At 42.3% G+C, this 27,906-nt stretch overlaps 1 protein-coding gene and 1 long non-coding RNA gene across 2 annotated transcripts; one reads left to right on the plus strand and one right to left on the minus strand.

Moving 5' to 3' along the window:
- On the plus strand, window positions 1-12,585 carry LOC122680269. The gene is made up of 3 exons (XR_006336674.1): window positions 1-34; window positions 5,051-5,065; window positions 12,493-12,585. It is a non-coding gene; the product is annotated as an uncharacterized LOC122680269 (long non-coding RNA).
- LOC122680208 (membrane-spanning 4-domains subfamily A member 4A-like) lies at window positions 412-27,632 on the minus strand. Its single transcript, XM_043881372.1, has 9 exons — window positions 27,330-27,632; window positions 26,103-26,196; window positions 25,047-25,048; window positions 19,833-19,927; window positions 17,607-17,747; window positions 14,446-14,502; window positions 8,884-9,003; window positions 6,286-6,406; window positions 412-608 (listed from the first exon to the last, which is right to left on the minus strand). Exons 4-9 carry the CDS (start codon window positions 19,875-19,877, stop codon window positions 574-576), a joined length of 519 nt encoding a protein of 172 aa, XP_043737307.1. The 5' UTR covers window positions 19,878-19,927; window positions 25,047-25,048; window positions 26,103-26,196; window positions 27,330-27,632; the 3' UTR covers window positions 412-573.
- Window positions 27,633-27,906: the final 274 nt, after the last annotated feature.

Genomic DNA, 27,906 nt, shown 5'->3' on the forward strand with positions numbered 1-27,906 from the left:
CAGTCATGTCCAACTCTTTGTGACCCCATGGACTGTAACCTACCAGGCTCCTCTATCCATGGAATTCTCCAGACAAGACTACTGGAGTGGGTTGCCTTTCCCATCTCCAGGGGATCTTCCTGACCCAGGGCTTGAACCCATGTTTCCTGCATTGCAGGCTGATTCTTTACCACCTGAGCCACCATGGGTGAGGAATAACAACACAGTGTCTTGCTATTGCTACATCGATATCCTGCCTGCTTCCAAAGTTAGAGCCTCCTTCTTTCAGATGGAGTCCCTTCCCTCAGGCCAATCTCCTCCAATGTGAGATAAAGTGGGCATTCAACATTACTTTCCCATATTCCCCAGACTGACTTCATTTTTCCATGTCAACTCAGATTGGCTTTTATGAAAGGAACAGTCAACTTGTGCTCAAATTGCATCCTTTATTGAAGAGGTAGGAAAAACGAGTACTGGAAAAGACTTCATTAGAATGCATTTTCCATGAGGTCTCTTGAGAAAAAAAATTATGGAGTTCTTCACTAATTCACAATTAATCTTTTTTTGACTGGAGTCACACTGGTTCTTTGGAAATTATGAAGACACAGAGTATTCAGACAGTGTGTAACCTGGGGTGAGTAGAGTGAGCAGATTCCTCATTATTATACTGTAATATAATAACCTTATCCTTAGCTACTGAGTCAAAACAAGATAAAACAATAGCAATAACAAACATGTAAACCTACATTACCAGCTGAAACTGTATGAAGAGAACAGTATCTACTCTGTTCTGGGGCAGGGTCAAAGACACATCAGACCCATGGCCCATCAGAAACTGGTGGTTTCAATGGATTACAAACGACCAAGTTAAACTAAATATGACTCTTTGCAAAACAACTTTCACCTTCAGCTGGACACTTATGGCTCTCAAGATTCCTTCTGGATCCTCTACTTCATGTTCTGGGTCAGAAAGAGAAATATCCTTCTGGAGTGGACAGCTATCTGGCTCAGATTACAGGATTTGGGGGAGTCACTACAATTGAAGAAGGCATTCTGATGCTAACAGTGTCATTCCCATCCCCAGTAAAACTTTGGTTGGTCTTTTTGCATTTTAAGTTTGCAACAAAAAAAGAAAAAAAAAAAAAGGTTTGTAGCAGAATACTGTTACATTAACACAGACACAAAAAACTGAAAATAATGAACATTTTGAACAGTTTTATACTCAAGTGAAATACAGATCAGCATTTAAAGTTAAGCTCAACAGTTACTGAGTATTGGAGTTAGAAATAAAGCATAAGCAGTTTATGTAACTAATCTACCACTCTTGTATCTACTAATTTTAGCTATTGAAAAACATTGAGTGTGAACCTAACATATGAAACATTGATAAAATTCCTAAATACCTTTCAAGTTTATCCTCTTTAATTCTCTATAGTTCAAAGTTAGGAATTCATCATTTGGCTCTAATATGGCCTCTGTTGAAGCAATCATCTAAGTGTCCTTGTCTCTAGGCTTGTTCTTCAATTCTGTCTCTATTCTTTAGGTGAGTGACTTGTTCAAAATCATGCTCCTACACCTTTATCTTGAGAAACCTGTATGCAGGTCAGGAAGCAACAAACTGGACATGGAACGACAGACTGGTTCCAAATAGGAAAAGGAGTATGTCAAGGTTGTATATTGTCTCCCTGCTTATTTAACTTATATGCAGAGTACATCATGAGAAACGCTGGGCTGAAAGAAGCACAAGCTAGAATCAAGATTGCCAGGAGAAATATCAGTAACCTCAGATATGCAGATGACACCACCCTTATGGCAGAAAGTGAAGAGGAACTAAAAAGCCTCTTGATGAAAGTGAAAGAGGAGAGTGAAAAAGTTGGTTTAAAGCTCAACATTCAGAGAACTAAGATCATGGCATCTGGTCCCATCACCTCATGGGAAATAGATGGGGAAACAGTGGAAACAGTGTCAGACTTTATTTTTCTGGGCTCCAAAATCACTGCAGATAGTGACTGCAGCCATGAAATTAACAGACGCTTACTCCTTGGAAGGAAAGTTATGAGCAACCTAGACAGCATATTAAAAAGCAGAGACATTACTTTGCCAACAGAGGTCTGTCTAGTCAAGGCTATGGTTTTTCCAGTAGTCATGTATGGATGTGAGAGTTGGACTGTGAAGGAAGCTGTGCACCGAAAAATTGATGCTTTTGAGCTGTGGTGTTGGAGAAGACTCTTGAGAGTCCCTTGGACTGCAAGGAGATCCAATCAGTCCATCCTAAAGGAGATCAGTCCTGGGTGTTCATTGGAAGGACTGATGCTGAAGCTGAAACTCCAATACTTTGGCTTCCTGATGCAAAGAGCTGACTCATTGGGAACGACCCTGATGCTGGGAGGGATTGGGGGCAGGAGGAGGAGGGGACGACAGAGGATGAGATGGCTGGATGGCATCACTGACTCGATGGACATGAGTTCGAGTAAACTCTGGGAGTTGGTGATGGACAGGGAGGCCTGGCATGCTGCGATTCATGGGATCGCAAAGAGTTGGACACGACTGAGTGACTGAACTGAACTGAACTGAATACCTTTATCTAAATTCATCATGGCAATTCCATGCCCTTTGCCATTACTCAGTTCAGAGAGGGGCTGGACTAAGGCATCTGGGCCAATGTAGGGTAAAGAAAGACTTCCCTTTGGCTTCTGAGAAAGAGAAACCATTTTCTTCTGCTGGATGTGAACCAGGAAGTATAAATCTTACAACTTTAAAATTAAGCTGAAGATTGCACAGGAAGACAGAAAGAACCTGGGTCGCTGATACCATCATTGAGCTATTGAATCAGTTGATCCAGGAGACCCTTACTTGGGAACTTGCCATCATAAGACATGTTTTCTGATTAATTAAGCATTTTGAGTTGGGAGATCTGTAATCTACTGCAGAAAATACTCTCATGGAAATAATAATATAACCATAAAGTTTGAAACAGAAACACTGCTGTGTAAAACCCTTCAATAGCATGCTGTTACTTACAGACTAAATTCCAAACTCTTTTGTAAGCTGGTTTAGCTGTATTAGAAATTGATCTCAATTTGCTTCTCTGCCTTCATTTTCCAATTACCTCCTCGACACACTTATCCTATGCATGTGTGTGTGCTCAGTTGTGTCTGGCTATTTGTGACCTAATGGACTGTAACTCACCAGGCTCCTCTGTCCATGGGATTCTCCAGGCAAGAATACTGAAGTGGGTTTCTATGCCCTCCTCCAGGGCATCTTCCCATCCCAGGGATCGAACCTACATCTCTTGTGTCTCTTGCATTGCAGGTGGATTCTTTACCACTGAGCCACCCTGGAAGCCCACATTATCCTATAGGAACCCCACAGATACCTATTGTTCTGGATCCAGACAGAGTTTTAGATTGCCTTATTAGTGTGCATTTTTTTTGGAGGGATTAATGATTGATTTTTATTTTGAAAGAATTTAGAGGTAAGGAGATAAGATTATCAGAAGATTATCAGCCATTACAATCTATTAATATTTCCTTCTATCAATCTTTAGTGATTGTTTCTATCTTTTATTCTATTAATGCAGTTTACTATAAATACATTGTTTTTTTCAATTAAAAAATTGTGCTAAAGTATATATAATATTTAACATCTTAATCAATTTAAAAATTGATTTAAATTGTTTTGAAAGTGGTTTTAAATATGTATATTATATTGTGCAACCATCACCACTATCTTATCTCCACAGTTTTTTTCATTTTGTAAAACTGAAACTCTATACACATTAAACAGTAACTTCACATGACCTGTTCTCCAGTCTCTAGCAACTATCCTTTCACTTTCTGCCTTATAATTTCAATTATTCTAAGTATCTCATATAAGTGGGATGATACAATATTTGTGTTTTTGTGATTGGCTTATTTCACTTAGTGTAACATCACCAAGGTTTATTCAAGTTGTAGCATATGTCAGAATTCCCTTCCCTTCTAAGTCTGAGTAATAGTCCATTGTATGGATATGCTACATTTGGCTTATGCATTTATCTGTCCATGGAAACTTGGACTGCTATGTTTTGGCTATTGTAAATAATGCTGCCATTGAACATGAGTATACAGACATCTCTTTGAGACCCCGCTTTCAATTTTTTTGGTATATATCCAGAAGTGAAATTGCTATTTCATATGATAATTCTATTTTTATTTTTTGAGTACTCACCATATTGTTTTCCATAAAGGTTGTACCATTTCACATTCTCAATAATAGCATACAAAGGTTTCAATTTTTTCACATCCTCACCAACAATTATTTTCTGCTTAAAAAATATATTAGCCCTTCTAATGGGTGTGAGATGGTATCTCATTCTATGTTTTTTTAACTCTTATTTCTTTATTATTATTTTTGTTGCACTGGTCTTTACTTCCTTAACTGCCTTCAACAAATAAAATTTTCAGTCTTTGCTGAGAAGCTGTGTGTGTGCGTGTGTGTGTGTTGGGGGTAAGTCTTTAAAGCTCTGGGACACAGTTGGCAACTCTGCCTTAGCCATCGCTCCTTGCTTGCAGACAGCCTTAGGTCAACCAGAGGTGGGAGATTAGGGCATTCTCAGGTTTTCCTTTCGCGTGTATACAACCCTGCTTATGTGCTTGGCCTTTATTATTTCCAAATTACTGTCATAGTTTTAAAGTCCCTTATGGATATCGTGTGTATGTGTGTGTGTGTGTGTACATGTCAGTTGCTCAATCATGTCCGACTCTCTGTGATTCCACGGACAGTAGCCTGCCAGGCTCCTCTATTCAGTCCATGGGATTCTCCTGGTAAGAATACTGGAGTGAGCAGCCATCCCCTTCTGCAGGGGATCTTCCCAACCAAAGGATGGAACCTGGGTCTCCTGCACTGCAGGCAGATTCGTTACCATCTGAGCCACAAGGGAAACCATGGACACTGTCCTCTGCAGTTCTTTTTTTTTTTAAGTTCTTTGATCAGCCTTTTGTATTCCCCAACTGTCATCCTTGATTTACGCAGACATGATGCTAAGTGCCACTGTCTGTTCAAACACCCCATGGATGGAGGATCCTGGTAGACTACGGTCCATGGGGTCACAAAGAGTCGGACATGCCTGAGCGACTTTGCTTTCACTTTCACTTTGATCAGCCTTTTGTATTCCCCAACTGTCTTCCTTGATTTACGGAGACATGATGCTAAGTGCCACTGTCTGTTCAAACACCCCAGGGAGAAAGCTGTTCACAGTGACTAAGCTTTGAGTGAGTTCAGATTAAGACAGGACTTGCCAGTGGAGGTTTCCAGGGAGCTGCCAGACAAGTTAATAAAAATTCTCTAGGAATAGGGATTTTCTCTGGAGAACTCCAATACCACCCCTGTTCTTGTAGTTGTTAGGCTGGTGTTCTTCACAAATTCTGTGGTTGCCAGGTTGTTTAATTTAAAGGCTACTATGGAGATGGGGCAAGGAGGATGGGAATGTGACAAGTTAAAACACCATGGACCTCACTGTTCTTGCCAAGATGCAGCCATTTTTCTTGAATAAGTGCTTCTTGGATTATTGCAAGTTTTTAAACTAATTTCCAGATTTCTGAAAAAGTTGATTTTGACAACTTTTTGCCAATGTTCTCATGTATGTTATGGAAGAACGGGTTTTAGAGATCCTTATTCTTTTATTCCAGAAGTATTCTCTGAAGTGGCCTTGAAAATCTTCATTTTCTCAAGGCATTTGTGCTTCTGTGTGCTCAGTCATGTCTGACTCTTTGCGACCCCATGGACTGTAGCCTGCCAGGCTCCTCTGTCCATGGAATTTTCCAGGCAAAAATACTGAAGTGGGTTGCCATTTCCTTCTCCAGGGGATCTTCTCCGACCCGGGGATTGAATGAAACTGCATCTCCTGCATTGCAGAGAGATTCTTTACCTGTTGAGCCATCTGGGAAGGCATTTGAAGATCCCAAATTTTAGAAGTCAGCATTTCATAACTAACTCTGAACCTCTGAGTCTCCAGCAGTCAGTGTTCCTGTATTTGGTATGACCTGTGAAACCTCTGCAGTCTACGCTTGCTCTGTGAATCTCCTGGCAGATGCCAGTTCTGAAAAACATAATTCTCCCCCAACTTTTCCCAAGACAAGTTGTTCAGCTTCAGTTTTTCACAGTACCAAGCAAATGACATTTTAGCATATTTTCTGCTGCCATTGACCTCAGTTTAGAAGCAACACTTCTGTTCCTTGAGTCTAGCTGAACCTTGGTCCCTCAGAGAGGGAGTGTTAGCAGAAGCTGTTTTATCTTGATCTGTCAGCCAGAAACAAAGCTACTTACTTTCTTCTTTGGATGCTGGATGATGCAATGCTTGCACAATCCAGGACACGATTATGCTTACAACGATCAGTTCTGTGACACTGCTGAAGAGTAAATATTGTAAAAGCATACCACCAGCTAACTGAATTAAAAAGAAGAGAAACATTCCTCCTGTTAATTAACCATTTAAAAACTATACAGGAACAATGTTCAGATAATAGGGTAAAAATCATTCATCCGAACAGTCTCACACACCTATGATGCTTTGGGGGATATTTTTCATAGCAATAAAATGTTTCAAATTTTACTGAGTACTTATATATGTGTCACACATTATGTTAAGCACTCTCATTTAAGAACAATCCTACCAGTTGGATGCTTTTCCTTCTATTTTACACGTGAAAAGTCGCCTTAGCAGTAGAGAGATGACCTATGGGACCATACGCTATACTGGTGCCCATCTTCTTCTCTTTGCAGTCTCTCATTTGATGAGAGTGACTAGTGACCTGTGTTTTATGCCTGCCCCCGGCGCATGTGTAGTTTGCATGTTCTGTTTCCTTCTAACTCATGTATCACGAGCATTGTGACACATGTTTACATGATCTGTGTTTTATGCCTGCCCCTGGTGCATGTGTAGTTTGCATGTTCTGTTTTTTTCTAACTCATGTATCATGAGCATTGTGACATGTGTCAGGTGGAATCGTTCTCCTCTACTTCCACATTTCTACCACGCTCCCAAGTAAGAGTTTTCTCTTTCTTAGAGATAGGTAAAAAATGGCTTCTGGTGCTTTTTGATGCTCTTCACTTACAATTCCCTATGTGAGAAGCAGGGATTTATCTAATTGTTGATTTTTGAGAGAAGGAAGCCAGCTCTTTCCAGAATGATCTGTGCTTACAGCTACAAGTTCTTCCTCTCAACATCTGGAAGTTGTTTAGGGCCAGTGTAGGAAGGGCTCCAAAATCACAGCAGATGGTGACTGCAGCCATGAAATTAAAAGATGCTTACTCCTTGGAAGGAAAGTTATGACCAACCTAGATAGCATATTAAAAAGCAGAGACATTACTTTGCCAACAAAGGTCCGTCTGGTCAAGGCTATGGTTTTTCCAGTGGTCATGTATGGATGTGAGAGTTGGACTAGGAAGAAAGCTGGGCACTGAAAAATTGATGCTTTTGAACTGTGGTGTTGGAGAGGACTCTTGAGAGTCCCTTGGACTGCAAGGAGATCCAACCAGTCCATCCTGAAGGAGGTAAGTCCTGGATGTTCATTGGAAGGACTGATGCTGAAGCTGAAACTCCAATACTTTGGCCACCTCATGTGAAGAGTTGACTCATTGGAAAAGACCCTGATGCTGGGAGGGATTGGGGGCAGGAGGAGAAGGGGACGACAGAGGATGAGATGGCTGAATGGCATCACTGACTCGATGGGCACGAGTTTGAGTAAACTCTGGGAGTTTGTGATGGACAGGGAGGCCTGGCGTGCTGCGATTCATGGGGTCACAAAGAGTCGGACACGACTGAGCAACTGAACTGAACTGAACTGAGGGAGACTGGTGGTCTATCTGTAACTAGCGGGATGAGTTTAATTCATAAAGGGAGGTATCAGTACATTAGCAGGTTAATTTTGGCCAAAGAATTAAAACTTCTTCTCCAGCTATGGTGGTGATGGTGGTATTGGTATTGTTCAGTCACTAAGTTGTGTCCAACTCTTTGCAACCCCATGGACTGCAGTACACCAGGCTCCCATTTCCTCCACGACCTCCCAGAGTGTGGTCAAATTCATGTCCCTGGAGTCAGTGATGCCACCTAACCATCTCATCCTCTGTCGTCCCCTTCTCCTCCCACCTTCAATCTTTCCCAGCATTAGGGTCTTTTCTAAGGAGTCAGTTCTTCACATCAGGTGGCCAAAGTACTGGAGTTTCAGCTTCAACATCAGTCCTTCCAGTGAATATTCAGGACTGATTTCCTTTAGGATGGACTGGTTGGATCTCCTTGCAGTCCAAGGGACTCTCAAGAGTCTTCTCCAGCACCACAGTTCGAAAGCATCAATTCTTTGGTGCTCAACTACGATAATCAACAATAAAGCTGATAGTTTCAACTATATCTGCTTGATTCTGTCTTTGCTCCTTTGGTTCAGATCATGAGAGAAGAAGAGTGGGTGGCTGCTTCCTGGGCTCCCATTCTGACTTCCTAGGGCTGCTGCAGTGAAGTGTCAGAATTCAGTGGCTCAACACGACTGAAATGTGTTTTCTCACAGGCCTGGAAGGTAAAAGTCCAAAAGGAATGTAGTGGTCTGACACTGTTCCTTCCAAAGCCCCCTCAGGGGGAGGATTCTTCTGCCTCTTCCAGCCCTGGTGGCCCCAGGTGTTCCTCTTTCTCTGAGGTTTCTACTGTTTCCAAATAGTGAAGTAAAACTGATTTAAAAAATATTTCCATGACAAAAATCTGGAGAAAATACAGGTTTTTTGTTTTTTTGTTTTTTTACTATTTCTCTGCCAAAGATGTTCGATAACTTTGGTTGTCTTTTCCATACCTTGCTCATTGCAAACACACCATTCATCATAGTTTTTTTCAGTTATATCTAAAATTTTGATCCAGTTATTTTTAAATTTGGTACCTACCTGTGACCAAACATACTCTTCCATTTGTGCAGCATAAGAGAAACATGCAAAACATAATATAATTGAACCAAATGCAGAAAAGCAGCCGCTAAAGATGCTCATGACAATGGTAGATGTAAGCTGTAACAGACGTGAGAACGCTGATCAGGAGCAGCAGAAGCGGATGCTGACGACGCAGTTAGTCTAGCCATCAGCTAGAGAACATTCCAGCTACATTTTTAAATCTGATTTTCTGGAATTTTACTGCACTTACTAGGAGGACTCTGAGTTAAATTTGTCTAGTACCAAATTAGGATAAAGTTTTTTTTCAGAAGATATATTTATTTATTCAACAAATAATTATACAGTGCCTCCTCCTCCTACTGCTGCTAAGTCACTTCCGTCGTGTCCGACTGTGCGACCCCACCCCTGGGATTTTCCAGGCAAGAACACTGGAGTGGGTTGCCATTGCCTTCTCTAACTCACAAAAGTGAAAAGTGAAAGCGAAGTCGCTCAGCCATGTCCGACTCCTCACGACCCCATGGACTGCAGGCCACCAGGCTCCTCCGTCCATGGGATTCTCCAGGCAAGGACACTGGAGTGGGTGCCATTGCTTTCTCCATACAGTGCCTACAACACGCTAAATATTGTGTTAAGGATAAACTCAGACTTCAACTCAAGAATCTTATAATCAAATGGGGGAGGCAAAATGATACTTCATGTGATAAAAATTAAATAAATAATGAGCTTAAGTCTAGCATCTGCCAAGTCATCCTCCTTCAGTAATGCCACTTCAGTACTTCAAACCTTTCCATAGTCCCAGCATCCTCCAGACAGCATGGAGGGCCTTATATGAGCTGTGAAGAGAGGCTGTGTCCCTTTTCAAAGACGCCGCATGCATTTTTGTATATGTGAGGATAGTTACATTTTAAAGAGGATTTTTAAAAAACTAATAATGGAAAGAAGGATGTGCTTTGATGCTGGTTAACAAAAGGAAAGGATGATAGTGGCAACATTAATTTTTGGTTGTCCAGTCAGCAACCCCCTTCCTACTTTAAGGGCTCTTCTTATTGTTCTAGTCTTTATGAGAGATGCTTATCAAACTTCTATGAAAGTCAAAGGGAGGTCCTTCCTGTCTTCAATCTCTAGAGCCAGAGTCAGACCACAGTCAATGAAATGCTCCTCTTAAGGACTGTAAACCTTGAGCAAGTAACTTAAAGATGAACAAAAGACTAGGATTCATTCCTAGAAGAGAGAGCTGTGATGTTACGCAGGGGGGGCAGTAGGAACCTGGACTGCTAGATGTCTAACAATGGCAACAGCGTGGCCAGATCCACCTCACTAACAGGAACACTTCTACTGCACCACCGTGCTTTCTGCTTCTGGGTCTCTGGGACTTCCTCAGATCCTGTTTATTTTCTAAGCCTACTCCTTCATCTCCTGTAGATGCTACAAGCCTGGCATCTTCTCAGTATTTCTCACTTTTCCTTGGATAGCCAGACTCAGTTCACAGTGGCAGACAAAGTTGAGACTGTGTATTATGGGAAAGAGAACAGTGTATACGCAGTTTCAGAAACACGGGAGCAGGTGTTCCGGAAAACGGGCATTTGATGTGGCTGAAACGTGAAACGCTGAAGGGGAGTTGGGTTACATGTGACCAGAGAAGTGGGTGAGGGATGGATTATGAAGAATCTAGTTTTTGTGCTGAGGATTTTTAAATTTTGTCTTTATGTCCATGTAGAGCTGCTGGGACACCAGTCCATAAGTCCTACCAACCTCCCAGAATCCTCCTTGTTGGAATATCTTGGGTGAGTGATGTGTGCCCCACCAGAAAGGACCCTGAGTCAGAATGATTGACCAGAGACCATCTGGACACTAACCCCATTACCATGAAAGGCAAGATTGAGCCACGTGGCAGAGCAGTCCTCCTGGGTTCCCTTACTCTCCTGCTCTCCACCTGGGTGCCCCTTCCCAGTAACGTCTCTTGCGAACATTTGTTAGCACATGTGTATTCTCGGACAATTCATTTCTGAATGTTAGACAAGAGTCCACTCTCAGGCCCTGGAAGGGGTCCCCCTTCCTGCAACAGAAGCTGTTGTGAAAGACAATTGGAAGGAATTGATAAGATGCATAGGAGATCTAGGCTTTAACTGTAGGGAAGTTAATTTGCTAGAGAAATGGGGAAACAAACAGTTAGGAAGAGCCTTCCTGGGTTCAGAACAAATCTCTCCCTCAGGTTTTGCTCAGATGCCATCTTCTCAGTGAGATGAATTTGGATCATCTTATTTAAGCACACAAGCTCCCCCTGATGCTGGGAAAGACTGAGGGAAGGAGAAGAGGGCGTCAGAGGGTGAGATGGCTGGATGGTACCACTGATGCAATGGATATGAACTTGGGTAAACTTTGGGAGGTGGTGAAGGACTCCAGGGAGGCCTGGCATGCTGCAGTCCGCGGAGTTGCAGAGTTGGACACGACTGTGCACAGCAGCACTGAGACACACGGACTCCCAGGGCAGTCCTTCCAGTGTTTCCCCTACGCCACGGCGGTCCTCACCTTCTCACATCTTCCTACGCCCCTACCTGTCGTGTTTAATTGCTCTATCCTCCTATTACAATATAAGTGCGGCAGGGGCAAGAAATCTTTGTCTGTCTGTTCACCGAGGCATTCTACATACCAGAACATGCCTGATGCTCAAGATGTTTTTTTGAACTGAATTATTGGAATTTATAAAGAAAGTTGAACACCAAAGAATTGATGCTTTTGAACTGTGGTGCTGGAGAAGACTCTTGAGAGTCCCTTGGACTGCAAGGAGATCCAACCAGTCCATCCTAAAGGAAATCAGTCCTGAATATTCACTGGAAGGACTGATGCTGAAGCTGAAACTCCAATACTTTGGCCGCCTGATGTGAAGAACTGACTCCTTAGAAAAGACCCTGATGCTGGGCAAGATTGAAGGCAGGGGGAGAAGGGGACGACAGAGGATGAGATGGTTGGATGGCATCACGGACTCAATGGACATGAGTCTGAGTAAATTCCGGGAATTGGTGATGGACAGGGAGGCCTGGCGTGCTGCAATCCATGGGGTCGCAAAGAGTCAGACACGACTGAGCAACTGAACTGAAATGATTGGAATTTAGAAACATTAAAGGTACATGAGGTGCATTCTATCAACCCAAGAATAATAGAACATTATGTTGCCACTTGAGTAATTTTTCCAAGGCATTTTCCTGACTTGATAAGTAATTATAATGGATTTTGTTTTGTAAGAATTGAGCCACATTGATTTGGAAAACTCCTGGACTAGCATCCTTGGGGCAGAGGAATCTTTGTGTTCCTGTGAAGAATGATATCGTGTGTTTCTAGAGAAGGAAATGGAACTACGCTGGATGAGACGAGAGGAATTGTTTACTTTTGCCTCTTGAGGTTGGGGGAAGAATGATAAGGGGAGCCAGAATGTGGCTAGAACTTGGAAGTTACAGCTGTCATCCTCTCTCACCATCCTTCTGGTAAAAAGAAAAACCAAAAACAAAAACACTTTTGGTGAGTTTTTGTGAAAACCAGTCAAGTGAAGTGAAAGTCACTCAGTTGTGTCTCATTGTTTGTGACCCCCTGGAATAAAGTCCATGCCAGATTCTCCAGGCCAGAATACTGGAGTGGGTAGCTGTTCCCTTCTCCAGGGCATCTTCCCAACCCAGGGATCAAACCCAGGCCTCCCACATTGCAAATTTATTCACACCTGTTTCCTTGGATGTGGTGAAGAAAAATGGAAACAGTCTGCGCAAATATGAAACTGAACTATGATAATGTCAGTAGCTGATTAAAAATGGGCAATTGCTGTCTGCCTCTGACAAGGATTAAATCACAAGCTGGTTTGACCCTTAACCTTCAACATCCACCTGAAAGGAGCTCAGGGTGGATATCAGGAATGAGGCACTCTATGCTCTGGGAAAAAATAGCCAAACAGGTCTTCAGATACTTAGATATTTTCAGAAGATTTTATGAGTCCAATTCTTGCATCTTCTCTTATCTAGAAAAATACTAAAATTCTTCATGGTGACATCTGCTCCTTGTGACTATCTGTAACCTTCATGAACCTAGCAGCAACCTTCATGAACCTAGCAGCAACCTTCATGAACCCAGCAGCAACCTTCATGAACCTAGCAAAGAGCTGGACATAACTGAATTGACTTAGCACAACACAAAGCTTAACTTTCAACTCTCATGCTGCACTTTTTTTTTTTTTTTTCCAGCCAACACAGTTTCAGGGATTTGAAAAATCACAAGGGATTCATAGACTTCGAGGCCAACTCTACTTGTATCTTTGGGGCAAAAGTAACATCAGATCACATCTGGGTCACACGTACATGCTGTGTGTAACTGTCCTTTATGCTTGCGTGCATGCTGTGCCAAGTCGCTCAGTCGTGTCTGACTCTTTGCAACCCTGTGGACTGTAGCCCTCCAGGCTTCTCTCTCCATGGAATTCTCCAGGCCAGAAGACTGGAGTGGGTTGCCATGCCCGCCTCCAGGGGATCTTTCAGACCCAGGGAATGAGTCTGCATCGCCTGTGTCTCCTGCATTGGCAGGCAGGTTCTTTACTACTATTACCACTTGGGAAGCCTCATGCTTCATGCTTATTTACTCTTTTAACCCTCACAACCATCTTTTGAGGTAGGTAACTTTATGGGTCACTTTTTTTTTTTTCAGATGATGACAGTGAAGCACAGAGTAACTTGCCCAAGTTCATGTAGCCACTTGGACAATCCACCTCCAGAGCTGTGATCCCAGTCACAGTGGAGGAGGGTCTACAGGGAAAAGTGACTATCCTTTGTTGGATGTACTTTAATGGTATCTGATTCATATTCCAATGTTATTCTCTAGATCTGAGTTTGCTGAAGGCAATTCTCTTTTCAAACATCATTTTGTCTTATCCCCTTCCCACTGCTTTGTCTCCTAGGTCAGAGTTCTCTTTGGTTATATATTCCCTTCTGGGCATCCCTGGGGGCTCAGTGGTAAAGAATCTGCCTGTCAGTGCAGGAGATGTAGGTTTGATGCCTGGATCAGGAAGATCCCCTGGAGAAGAAAATGGCAACTCATTCCAGTATTCTTGCCTGGGAAATCCCATGGACAGAGAAACCTGGAGGTTACAGTCCATGGGGTTGCAAAAACATCAGACACAACTTAGCAACTAAACAACAATGATAAAACATCAGACACAACTTGGCAACTAAACAACAATGACGATATACCCCACTAGATAGCTTGAGCTGATTTTTCCCATCAGAACCCTGTCATCTGACACCTTATAAAACTAATTCCTTACACCGCACCCTCCTCAACACCCATACACCCTGCACACAAAAAGACGCACTGGAGGGCATCCTTATAAAAAGTGTTTTTTTTTTTTTTTTCCTATACAAACATTTGGAAAAGTATTTTTTCCTCCCAGAAAAATTGGCTGAAGAGCAATAATTTCTTCTCAGTTTGTACCAGGCACAAACCTTTTTATCTTTGGCATTGCTCCAAACATTTCTTTTTTTTTTTTTTTAATTTTTTTTATTTTTTGCTCCAAACATTTCAACATACCTTATATCGTGTGGGCTTCTTCTGTGCGCTGACGGCCATGGACCCTGAGATGAGGAACTGGGGCAGAAACATGGATCTGTCAACACCCATTCCTGCTGATGGACCCCAGACACTCTTCCTAATGCCAGTGGCATTTCTGAGCACTAACGCATCAGTGAATTCTCTGAAGAAGGTGGTTTTAACTATGTATTTCAGTTCTGCAGTGACCACTGGTAGACTCTAAGAAATGGATTCACCCTTTCTCCGTTACAGAGAAGAAACGACATTTTAAAGTCTTTGGTCATTAATGAAACCTTTGTACCGGTGATGGGGCTTAGGGATTTCACAAAGACTATGAGGGGCAAGGAGGATGTACTTCACTTGTTTTGACTGCCATTTATTTGAAAGGACATTGCCCCACACCCATCACACTGTAGAAAAAAGGATTTCATCAACCAAACACAGTTTCAGAAAGCATTTGATCTGAAGAATTAGAGGCTGACTTCCACATATTCCATCCTAAGGACTGTTTGTTGCTCCCAGCATATTAGGAATTTTTTTTTGAAATGGTTTGTCTTATACCTGATCTGCATCTGCTCACAGCAGTTACAAAAGATGACTTATTTGAAGGGGGCTGGGGACCTTGCAGTCCAGGAAAATGAGACCCTGTCATGAAAGCAGAAGCATCCTTAGCTTGATTAAAAAAAACCCTCTGACACTTTTCCTGGGTCACTCTGTAAAATTTACTTACACTTTCTAAATCTTGGTTTCCTTATTCATTAAATGGGATTCAGTAACATTCTCTAATGGGGTTGGTTTTTCTATCATATAAAACAGACCTGAAGCACTTTTTGGAACACACCTGATATTCAGCATATATAAAATTGAATAATTGCTACCTGTGACTAATTTCTTCTGTAAGCTTCTCTTCTACATCATGGACTTGGGAATCCTTCTGGATGCTTTGTATTGGGCAATTCACTTTCACTGTATTCTGTCAGTGTAAAGCATTTCTCCTTATGACATATGGCCCTTTCCAGAAAGTTCTAGTGCTGGTAAATGCCCATCACTTGAGGACCACCCCTAAAGGAAAGTCTCTGAGGGAATATCTCTCATCTGGGGCACTGGTGACCAGACCCCCCAGGGTTAAAACTGCTGTAGGACCATGTTTCAAGGGGCTTTCTTGGTGGTGCTAATGGTAAAGAATCTGCCTGCCAATGCAGGAGGCGTCAGTTCAGTTCAGTCGCTCAGTCGTGTCCGACTCTTTGCGACCCCATGGACTGCAGCATGCCAGGCTTCCCTGTCCAGCACCAACTCCCGGAGCTTACTCAAACTCATGTCCATTGAGTCAGTGATGCCATCCAACCATCTCATCCTCTGTCGTCCCCTTCTCCTCCTGCCTTCAATCTTGCCCAGCATCAGGGTCTTTTCCAATGAGTCAGTTCTTTGCATCAGGTGGCCAAAGTATTGGAGTTTCAGCTTCAGCATCAGTCCTTCCAGTGAATATTCAGGACTGATTTCCTTTAGGATGGACTGGTTGGATCTCCTTACAGTCCAAGGAACTCTCAAGAGTCTTCTCCAACACCACAGTTCAAAAGCATCAGTTCTTCGGCTCTCAGCTTTCTTTACAGTCCAACTCTCACATCCATACATGACCACTGGAAAAACCATAGCCTTGACTAGATGGACCTTTGTTGGAAAAGTAATGTCTCTGCTTTTTAATATGCTGTCTAGGTTGGTCATAGCTTTTCTTCCAAGGAGCAAGCGTCTTTTAATCTCATGGCCACAGTCACCATCTGCAGTGATTTTGGAGCCCAAGAAAATAAAGTCTGACACTGTTTCCATTGTTTCCCCATCTATTTGCCATGAAGTGATGGGACCAGATGCCATGATCTTTGTTTTTTGAATGTTGAGTTTTAAGCCAGATTTCTCATTCTTCCCTTTCACTTTCATCAAGAGGCTCTTTAGTTCCTCTTCTCTTCCTGCCATAAGGGTGGTGTCATCTGCGTATCTGATTACATATCTCCTGCATATGGTAGGAGGCATAAGAGGTGCATGTTTGATCCCTGGGTTGGGAAGATCCCCTGGAGAAGGGGAATGCAACCCACTCCAGTATTCTTGTCTGGAGAATCCCACGGACAGAGGAAACTGGTGGGCTACAAGGGTTGCAAAGAGTTGGACATGGCTGAAGAGCCTTAGCATGCTCGCAGCATGTTTCAGAGTCCTTTTCACAAAGCGCAGGGACTGTGTTACACTCAAATCTCCTCTCCCACAGCCTTGTTTTTCCTTGAGGAGTACAGAGGGAATTGCTCAGAGGCTAATAAAACTTTTTGTCCTCTAAAGAGAAATTTGGCCTTGGGTCAGCTTTGATGGAGAAGGAAATGGCAACCCACTCCAGTATTCTTGCCTGGAGAAACCCATGGAGGGAGGAGCCTGGTAGGTTACAGTCCACGGGGTCGCAAAGAGTCAGACACGACTGAGCGACTTCACTTTCTTTCAGCTTGATACACTAGGAATGTTAGTTGTGTTACTATGCCACATCACTTATGAGTGAAATCCTTGGTTTTATTGTTTCTGGACTGGTTGTAGCTATGAGCCTAAATTAACCTGTGGGAGACCACAGCATTGGGTTTCCCTGAATACAGTGTCCTGTGATTAATTGTGTATGTCTCTGGCAGATACCTTGGCAACTATGCTTGTGGAATTTTTACAATATCCTTCCTTACTCAAAACATCCACTTTAGAAACCTGTTTTAGTTTCTTCTCCATTCCATGTTTCTTGTTTTCTCTTTCCTTGTGTAGTCTCTCTAAAAATCTCCAAAAATCATTAAGCTCAGGCCTTTGGATTTTCACTCTGCCCAAGAAGGGCCTCATAGTTTTCCAAACAGCCACTCTCTTTATTACTCTTCAAACATACCCTTCAATATCATTATGCATGCACATGCCATTCTCTGAAAGGATTTATCAAACATACAACAAACATAAAAATGCTTTCCCTAAGTATACACTCCCCACCCCAGCCCAAATCCTACCCTCCACTTTGTTAAGGCCGTTTCCACAGTAAAATTTTCTGTTTAGAGTCAGATACCAGGTCTTTAGTCCATTTCTTGATCTCATGAGTAATTCACTTGATACATTAGAAGAAAGATGAATTGAAATAAAAAACACCATGGTTTACTCACAAATGGCGATGACCATACTATGTACCCTAGTGGAAGTAATACAGGGATTTCGCCAGTGTTTTTTATATCCTCTTCGAAAAACAAGGAAGCAGAGAGAGCACCCAGTGCATAGTGAAACAGGGTAAGAATTATTTGCACAGCCTGTGAGAAGAGAGAGTCATCATCATTACTCAAGTCCAGTCTATCATAGATGCACACAATCTGAGTGACTGAAAGGCGGAAATGGCCACCTTACCCTGGTATTTCTGAAGCAGTGATGAAAGACTTAACATGTCAGGGAGGAACCAGGGTGGATAAAAGGGCCACATTGCGGGTATTTAATGAAACTGGGAGTATTTGTCTTTGTTTTATAATAATCTTTGGAGGTAATTAACTTAAATCTAGTTGGTTCTAGCTAAGTGAAAAGCAGAGACCTATTTGGTTCAGGCAGACACACAACAGAAAGATGTCTGGCTCTGGGGATGTCTCGGGCTCTGTCTTGACACTGGTCTCCTTTTTGCGGTTGGTTCTCTGAGGCCACCTCCAGTGCATACTTGGTCCTTTTGGACTTGCCTCCTTTCTTTTGTCCTCTCTTGTCTGGGACTTGAACTTGGGTTTCTCTTTGCTCTGCCCCACTCCCATACCCTGTGCAGACTTTTGTAACTACAGGCTGGACCAGAGCCCTAGGCTTTGTTAAAAAATAACACCAAGAGAAGGGATGCTCTCTAATGACCCCTGATTTTCTGTAACTCTCATGTGACGTGTGCTCATGTGCTGGGACTTGTTTGCCAGCTTGTGTGGAGACTCACTCACACTTGAGCCCAGAGAATCCTTGTTAGGCAGGGAAGGAGGCAGATGGGGAAGATCAGTCTTCTGTTCTAGCCAGGTCTTTAGCTGATTAGATGAGGCCCACCCACACATGGAGGGCAATCTGCCTTACTCAAAGTTCACTGATTAATTGTTAATCTCATCCAAAAGACATCCTCACAGACATACCCAAAACAATGAGGGCAAATATCTGGGCACCCGGTGGCCCAGGTAAGCTGACACATTCAATTAACTGTCACAGAAAGTCAGGTGGCGACAGTACTCCTCTCCCTTAAAGATTACCTTGACCTTGAGATAACACATAATCATGCATTTATTGGTGACTTGTGCCTCTGTCTCCCACATGAAGGATGGAAATTTGGGTTGGGATCAGATGGAGTTGCCCACTGATGACTCACTCTTCAATTTTAGCTCCTTTTGGGGCTATAAATCCACTGACTTACTTTGATTTCAGTGAAGGACCCATGAGAGTTTAGCAGAAGAAACTAAACAGAAGACCCTAACCCTCATCCTCTCTTGAGATGATGGATTGTACTGGTAGGTCAGGGGGTGGCCACAACAGGCTTATGGCTTCTCCACATTGTGATTACTGCCTTCCTGGCCAGAGAAGGAGATAAGGAACAAACAATCCAGACCTAAACCACCATGGTAATGCAGGATGGGGGTAGAGAAACACATCTCCCCCCTCACCCTGCCCTGTGTGAGACTTTGCTGCATTGAGGTACCTTTCCATTCTGGAGGTGGGTCAAGTAGCTGCCAACCAGCTGAAGGTGGTCATTGACCTGATATGTTGCGAATTTTCCTAGCACAAACTTCACTCTTGCTGCCTTTGATCAAAATGTGCTTCAAGCCCCCACAAATATTGGTGGATTATAGAAAAGGTTATAACCTTTTGTTAACATTCAAAAAAACCCTAAAGCATTCTAAGGTTGAGGACAGGTGAGAGGGAAGACACCAATGCAGAATATGACCTACCTGATCGGACTATATGGGGAGCATAGTGAGATCACAATGTTATCAAGCAACCACAGGCCACAGAGCCCCATTGTCTACAGGCCCTTCTGGTTTGGAGCCCATTGCTGGACCACCTCATCTATGATCTATAAACTTGTTTCAAACTGTTTACAAACAAAGGCAGGACATGGACCTTCTCAGGGCTGATGAGATTTATAAGCAATCTCAGAGTATATTTTCTAGAACCCTGGGTAGGTTGTGATGATGTTGAACTATTAAAAAATGGCTTGTGGATCCATAATTTGTGCCCAATTAGCTCTAGCCTGATTGGCACCACTCCATAACACTGTCATCAACTTTCCTTCCTTAGGGAAGTTCATTGTAGATATGGTCAATGTCTCTTGCCTTTTCTATTAGGCAGATACAACACATCATTTATTAACCCAAGTAGCACTTAGTCCTTACCCCTAATGCTCTGGCCTCCATTCTTAAAGGATATCTTCTTGCCATTTTAATTAAGATATGGTCTAGAAATTATAGAGAAAAAATTGACTCCTTTTCTGTAGAGAAATACAGAGGGAAAATAATATTAATTATTTTTGAGATAAGACACTTAATATTGCAGCCTGTGGTTTTCTACTACTTTCCTTGAGGGAAGCTTCTTTGAGCAATCTACTGATGTTACTCTTTGCTATGTGGCTAATAACTTCCTGTCAAAAACCAAGAGCTACTGCTCAGATTTTATGCTTTCATCATGGTCTCTAAATGAGACTGAGTAAATGCCTTTTGAGGTGGGTACCTCCACTCCTATTCTTACCTTTTCTGAGAAGTGCTTGCTACTCTAAATGCCCAGGGTTATCCGGGGTTGAGCTCCTGGTTGCCATCTTTGGTCTTCACACAAATATCTCTCAATCTAGCTATAGCTGATTGGACAAGGTGTGAGCATGTGAATTTAACTCAGTCAGTCATAATTTCCTTCCCAGAAAACTATACAGGCATGCCTTGGAGATACTGCAGGTTATTTATAGACTACTGCAATAAAGCAAATCATATGAATTTTTTGACTTCCAATGCAAAGTTATGTTTATGCTATATTGTAGTCTATTGTGTGCAATAGTATTGTCTAAAAAATGTACACACTTTAATTAAAAAGTAAATGACATACAGATGGCCAAGAGGCATGTGAAAAGATGCTCAAAAGCACTAATTATTAGAGAGATGCAAGTCAAAACTACAATGAGATACCACCTCACACCAGTTAGAATGGCTATCAAAAAGTCTACAGACAATAAATGCTGGAGAGGGTGTGGAGAAAATGGAACCTTCCTACACTGTTGGTGAGAATGTGTACAGCCACTATGGAGAACAGTATGGAGGTTCTTTAAGAAACTAAAAATAGAGCTACCATATGATTCTGGAATTCCACTCCTGGGCATAGGTCCAGAGAAAAACATGGTTTGACAGGATCCATGCACCCCAGTGTTCACTGCAGATCGGTTTACGATAACCAAGACATGGAAGTAGCCTAAATATCTATCAACAGTGGAACAGATAAGGAAGTGGTCATATGTACAATAGAATATTATTCAGCCATTAAAAAAACTGAAGTGATGCCATTTGTAGTAATGTAGAAGACTTAAGGATTATCAGAGTAAGAAAAGTAAGTCAGACAAAGACAAATATCATAGGATATCGCTTATATGTGGAAGCTAAAAAAAATGATACAAATGAACTTATTTGCAAAACAGACTCGCAGAGTTATAGAACAAACTCATGGCTACCAGGAGGTAAGAGCCGGAAGAGAGATAGGTTGGGAGTTTGGGACTGATAGGAACACACTGTCATATCTATTCAACAAAGACACGGTTATATCTTAAGAGAGATAGGTTGGGAGTTTGGGACTGATAGGAACACACTGTTATATCTATTCAACAAAGACAGGGTTATATCTTAAGAGAGATAGGTTGGGAGTTTGGGACTGATAGGAACACACTGTCATATCTATTCAACAAAGATACGGTTATATCTTTGTTGTTATATCTAATAGACTAAGACAATCAACAAAGACCTATTGCACAACATAGAACACTCTGCTAAATACTCTGTAATAACCTAAACAGGAAAAGAATTGGAAAATAATAGATACATGTACATGCATAACTAAAGCTAAGGGCAAAGGAGAAAAGGAAAGATATACCCATCTGAATGCAGAATTCCAAAGAATAGCAAGGAGAGATAAGAAAGTCTTCCTTAGTGATCAATACAAAGAAAGAGAGGAAAACAATAGAATGGAAAAGACTAGAGATCTCCTCAAGAAAATTAGAGATACCAAGGGAACATTTCATGCAAAGGTGGGTACAATAAAGGATAGAAATGATATGGACCTAACAGAAGCAGAAGATATTAAGAAGAGGTGGCAAGAATACACAGAACACTATACAAAAAAAGATTTTCATGACCCAGATCACACGATGGTGTGATCACTCACCTAGAGCCAGATGTCCTGGAGTGCAGAGTCCAGCAGGCCTTAGGAAGCATCACGACAAACAATGCTAGTGGAGGTGATGGGATTCCAGCTGAGCTCTTTCAAATCCTAGAAGATGATGCTGTGAACGTGCTGCACTCAATATGCCAGCTAATTTGGAAAGCTCAGCAGTGGCCACAGGACTGGAAAAGGTCAGCTTTCATTCCAATCCCAAAGAAAGGCAAGGCTAAAGCATGTTCAAACTACTGCACAATTGCGCTCATCTTAGAAAGCTGAGCACCAAAAAATTGATGCTTTTGAACTGTGGTGTTGGAGAAGACTCTTGAGAGTCCCTTGGACAGCAAGGAGATCCAACCAGTCCATCCTAAAGGGAATCAGCCCTGAATATTCATTGGAAGGACTGATGCTGAAGCTGAAGCTCTGATACTTTGGTCACCTGATGTGAAGAACTGACTCATTTAAAAAGACCTTGATGTTGGGAAAGGTTGAAGGTGGGAAGAGAAGGGGACGACAGAGGATGAGATGGTTGAATGGCATCACTGACTTGATGGACATAAGTTTGAGTAAATTCTGTGAGTTGGTGATAGACAGGGAAGCCTGCAGTCCATGGGGTTGCAAAGAGCTGGACACCACTGAGTGACTGAACTGAACTACAGGCTATCAAAGTAATGTTCAAAATTCTCCAAGCCAGGCTTCAGCAATACGTGAACCATGAGTTTCCAGATGTTCAAGGTGGATTTAGAAAAGGCAGAGGAACCAGAGATCATATTGCCAACATCCGTTGGATCATCAAAAAAGCAAGAGAGTTCCAGGAAAAACATCTACTTCTGCTTTATTGACTATGCCAAAGCCTTTGACTGTGTGGATCACAACAAACTGTGGAAAATTCTTCAAGAGATGGGAATGCCAGATCACTTTTCCTGCCTCCCGAGAAATCTGTATGCAGGTCAAGAAGCAACAGTTAGAACCAGACGTGGAACAATGGAGTGTTTCCAAATTGGGAAAGGAGTATGTCAAGGCTGTATATTGTCACCCTGCTTATTTAACTTATATGCAGAGTACATCATGTGAAATGCTGGGCTGGATGACTCACAAGAGTAATCAAGATTGCCAGGAGAAATATCAATAACCTCAGATATGCAGATGACACCACCCTTGGTTCGATCCCTGGGTTGGGAAGATCCTCTGGAGAAGGAAATGGCAACCCACTCCAGTACTGTTGCCTGGAAAATCCCATGGATGGAGGAGCATGGTAGGCTACAAAGAGACACAACTAAGCGACTTCACTTTTTTCACTTTTGGCAGAAAGAGAAGAGGAACTAAAGAGCCTCTTGATGAAAGTGAAAGAGGAAAGTTTAAAAGCTGGCTTAAAGGTCAGCCTTCAAAAAACTAAGATCATGGCATCCTAACACTTCATGGCAAATAGATGGGGAAACAATGGAAACAGTGTCAGACTTTATTTTCTTGGGCTCCAAAATCACTGCAGATGGTGACTGAGGCCATGAAATTAAAAGACGCTTGCTCTTTGCAGGAAAAGTTATGACCAACCTAGACAGCATATTAAAAAATAGAGACATTACTTTTTTGACAAAGGTCCATCTAGTCAAAGGTTCAGTTTTTCCAATAGTCATGTATGGATGTGAGAGTTGAACCATAAAGGAAGCTGAGCACCAAAGAATTGATGCTTTTGAACTGTGGTGTTGGAGAAGACTCTTGAGAGTCCTTTGGACTGCAAGGAGATCCAACCAGTCCATCCCAAAGGAAATCAACCCTGAATAATCATTGGCAGGACTGATGCTGAAGCTGAAGCTCCAATACTTTGATCATCTGACGCAAAGACTTGACTCATTGGAAAAGACCTTGATGCTGGGCAAGACTGAAGGCAGGAGGAGAAGGGGACGACAGAGGGTGAGATGGTTGGATGGCATCACCAATTCGATGGATGTGAGTTTGGGTAAACTCTGGGAGTCGGTGATGGACAGGAAGCCTGGTGTGCTGCAGTCCACGGGGTCACAAAGAGTTGGACATGACTGAGTGACTGAACTGAACTGATATGTATAACTGAATCACTCTGCATATATCTGAAATTAGCACAACAATGCTAATCAAGTCTACTCCAATACAAAATAAAATTTTAAAAATTTAAAAAACAAAAGTGCTAATGAAAAGCACTTTATAGCCGAGAATGCTAACCATCATCTTTGACTTCAATAAGTCATAATCACTTTGCAATAGTGACATCAAGTATTATTTTGATCACTATAATAAATACAGCACAATAAAATAGTTTGAAATAGTGTGAGAATTGACCGAAATGTGACACAGAGGCATGAAGTGAGCAGCTACTGTTGGAAAAATGACAGCAGTAGACCTGCTCTATGGGGGGTTGCCAGAAACCTTCAGTCTTTATTTAAAAAAACATGCAGTCTTGGGAAGCAGAATAAAGTGAAGTGCATTGTATTTAACCCTCAGACAACATAGTCCCAATCTGGGCTTGTCTTGTGGCCCATGCAGTGGATGCACAGAGTATAAACCAGTGTACCGCCAGGTAAGTCCCACCCTAGTATGTTTAAAAATACTGTCTGTTAAAATTGCTGTTACCCTCGGAAATATAAAGAGAAAGGGAAGCTAGAATTTACTGAGTGCTTACTCTAAGTACTTTTCTAAATTCTGTACAAATATTATTTCATACAGACTACTCAATAAGATAGGTACTCTGAAATGGTTACAAATCCTAGAACTATACAACCTACCAAGACTGAATCATGAAGAAATAGAAAAGCTTAACAGATTAGTGATGAGCAAGGATATTGAATAAGAAATTAAATATCTAACAAGAAAACAAAAATCCAAGACCCCCCAGCCACACAGGTGAGTCTACCAAACACTTAAAGAATACCAATTCTTTGTAAACTCTTAAAAAACATTTAAGAAGAGAGAACATTTAAGAAGAGAGAACACTTCCAAATTCATTCTATGAGGCCAGTATTACTCTGTTGCCAGAGCCAGACAAGGACACTGCAAGAAAGAAAATAACAGCAAATATTAGCAAACAAAATTCAACAGCACACTAAAAGAATTACACACCATGATAAAGTGGGATTTATCCCTAGGATGCAAGGGCAGGATAACATATACATCTCATTAATAAAAAGAAGGACAAAAAAACACCTGAAATAATGTAGGAAAAAAACATCTGGCAAATGTTCAAGGTTGTTTAGCAATAATGAAGCTGAAACTGTTAGCTGCTCAGTCGTGCCCAACTCTGCGACCCCACGGACTGCAGCCCGCCAGGCTCCTCGGTCCTTGGGATCCTCCAGACAAGGATGCTGGAGTGGGTTGACATTTCCTTCTCCAGGGAATCTTCTCAACCCAGGGATTGAACCCTGGTCTCCCGCATTACTGGCAGATTCTTCACCATCTGAGCCACCAGGAAGGAACGCATCTCAATGTAATAGAGACCACATATGACAAATACACAGCAAACATATTAGTGAAAAGCTGAACACTTTTGCTTAAGATCAGGCAGAAGATATGGGTGCCCTCTGTTGTCAGTTCTATTTAACATAATATTAGAAGTTCTAATTAGAGGAATTAGGCAAGAAAAAGGAAGAAAATATGTCCAAATAGGAAAGAAGGAGTGAAATAGTCTCTGTTGGTAAATAATATGATCTTACATGTAGAAAACCCTAAAGAAACTGTTTGAACTGATAAATGAATTCAATAAAGTTGTAGGATTCAAATTTAACACAAAAATCAGTTGTGTTTCTGTATTCTAACAGAAACTATCTGAAAAGAAACAAAACCATCCAGTTTACAGCAGCATCAAAAAATACTTAAGCATTAATTTAACAAAGAAGGTGAAAGATTTGTATATTGAAAATTATAAGACAGTGATGAAAGAAATTGAAGAAGTCACAAATAAAAGATATCTTGTGTTCATGAAATAGAAGAATTAATATTTTTATAATTCCATAGTGCTCAAAGCCATCTATAGATTTAGTCTAATTCCTATCAAAATTCCTGTATTTTTCACATAAATAAAAAAATTCCTAAAATTTATATGAGACAATGAAAGTCTCTGAACAGTTAAAACAATATTAAGCAAGAAGAGCAAAGCTGGAGGCATCACACTTCCTTGTCTCAAACTATATCACAAAGCTATAGTAATTAAAATATTATGGTATTGGCATAAAAACAGATATATAGATTGATGGGACAGAATAGAGAGCCTAGAAATAAACCCATACGCTTATGGTCAACAAGATTCAACAAAGACACCAGGAACATTCAATGGGGGAAGGACAGCCTCTTCAATAAATGGTTTGAGGAAGTTGGGTATTCCTATAAAAGAATTAAATCAAACCTTTATCTTAAACCATATGCAAAAGTCAAATCAAGATAAAGATTTAAATATAAGACCTGAAATCACCAAACTCCTGGAAGAAAACATAGTGAAAATGTTCCTGCCCTTTACCTTTCTTCCCTCCAAGTCAAGTCAGCCAACCAAGCAAAACACAGAGAAGCCAAAAGGCAAATCTATTGCTCTACTGAGGAGTAGGTGCATAGGTAGAAATGGGAGACCAAGCTAAGAGATCAGTAGCTGAGTTGACGCGGGATTCTTTTTTTACTTGGATTTTTGCTAAAGTCTCCAGTTTGGTCTTCTTTCCTCCAAGGTCTCATTAATCATTTTCTTGCCCCTTTAAGTCCATCTCAATCCAGCAGCAACCTTTCGAATCTGATCAGATCATTGGAAAGGCTCCCCACTGCCTTCAAAATAGCACCCAAACATACATCAGCCTTTCATGATGTGCCCTCTAGTTCTCTTTGCAGCTTAATTTCTCAAACCATACTCCCGACATTTCTGATTAGAAATATTCTAATCATTAGAAATATTCCACCAATAGTCCTTATTTTTTGGTATGCTTGTGTCATACTCATCTTTTAACTGTAGATGTTGAGCACTGTGCCTGGCACATTTCTGGAGCTCAGTGAGTGTTCCTGTAGCCTGGAAACATAACTGGCTTTCATCTCATGATATTTGAGATGGTAAGTCTTAGTGTATGAGCTCATGCCATTCACAGAGTTAACACTGAAGAAAAAAAAATTATCAAAGTGTTAGCCGTGTAACAGGTGTGCCGAAAACGTAGCCATGGTTGTCTTATTACTATCATTGTCCTAAGGAGCAAGCTGAAACTCCAGATAACTTTTCATCCGATGTGAATGATATGCTGGGAATGGAATGACTTAAGTCTAAACGCTGTGAAGACACAAAAATTCCTTTTAGGGACCCTGGAGACACACCTTAAGGTGATAAGATAGTTGAAAACCAGACTTGAGAGGCTCTCCTATGGGGATCTGAAGTGTTAGGATGAAAAGAGAAAGCAAACGGTGGTTTCAAAGTGACCCCAAGCGGCAGCCCTCAATTGTAAAAGTGCTGCAACTCACAGAGTGAGCTCCCCCACGGATGTACTTACTTACCGCGGTGGAAGACTCTCCCAGGCACTGTTTGGTAAACCACCTAGCGGTCTGAATGGTGCTGAGATGCGTAGGACGAGCATGGATCTTCCCGGCTCAAGACTTGTTACCATTCCTAGCAGCTGGACAGCCAGGCCGAGGGAAGCCCGGGGCTCCAGGGTCCTGCGGCCTCTGATCTCGGTGTGAGTCGGACCGCCTCCGCGCACGTCAGGCCCTGAGAGCCGGGTCAGAGGGGCGCGATCCCCAGAGCGGAGCCCTAGGAGCGGGGCCTCCCAGCCCGGGGAGCCCGGTGGGCGCTGCCTCCTCGGCCCAGCCCCTCATCGTCCCTCGCGCGGGTCCGACGTTGCGGTTGAGGCCTAGAGCGCGAGCGCAGGTCTGGGGGCGCCGGGCGGGGAGCCCCGTGGGGGGAGCGCGAGTGTGGGGGGGTGGGGGCGCCGGGCGGGGAGCCCCGTGGGGGGGGGGGAGCGCGAGTGCGGGTGGGTGGGGGCGCCGGGCGGGGAGCCCCGTGGAGGGGGGAGCGCGAGTGCGGGGGGTGGGGGCGCCGGGCGGGGAGCCCCGTGGGGGGGGGGGAGCGCG

Source organism: Cervus elaphus, chromosome 1 (genome assembly GCF_910594005.1).
Source record: "Cervus elaphus chromosome 1, mCerEla1.1, whole genome shotgun sequence".
In the NCBI taxonomy this organism is placed as follows: Eukaryota; Metazoa; Chordata; class Mammalia; order Artiodactyla; family Cervidae; genus Cervus; species Cervus elaphus.

Excerpts from the sequence above, each read along its gene's own strand:
- LOC122680208 (XM_043881372.1), bottom strand. The coding sequence starts at position 19,877 with ATGGCAAGAAGATATCCTTTAAGAATGGAGGCCAGAGCATTAGGG. Across the intron at positions 17,748-19,832 it reads TGGAGGCCAGAGCATTAGGG|GCTGTGCAAATAATTCTTAC; the intron begins GTAAGGACTAAG and ends CTCTTCTCACAG. Across the intron at positions 9,004-14,445 it reads AGAAGCCCACACGATATAAG|CTTACATCTACCATTGTCAT; the intron begins GTATGTTGAAAT and ends CGTCTGTTACAG.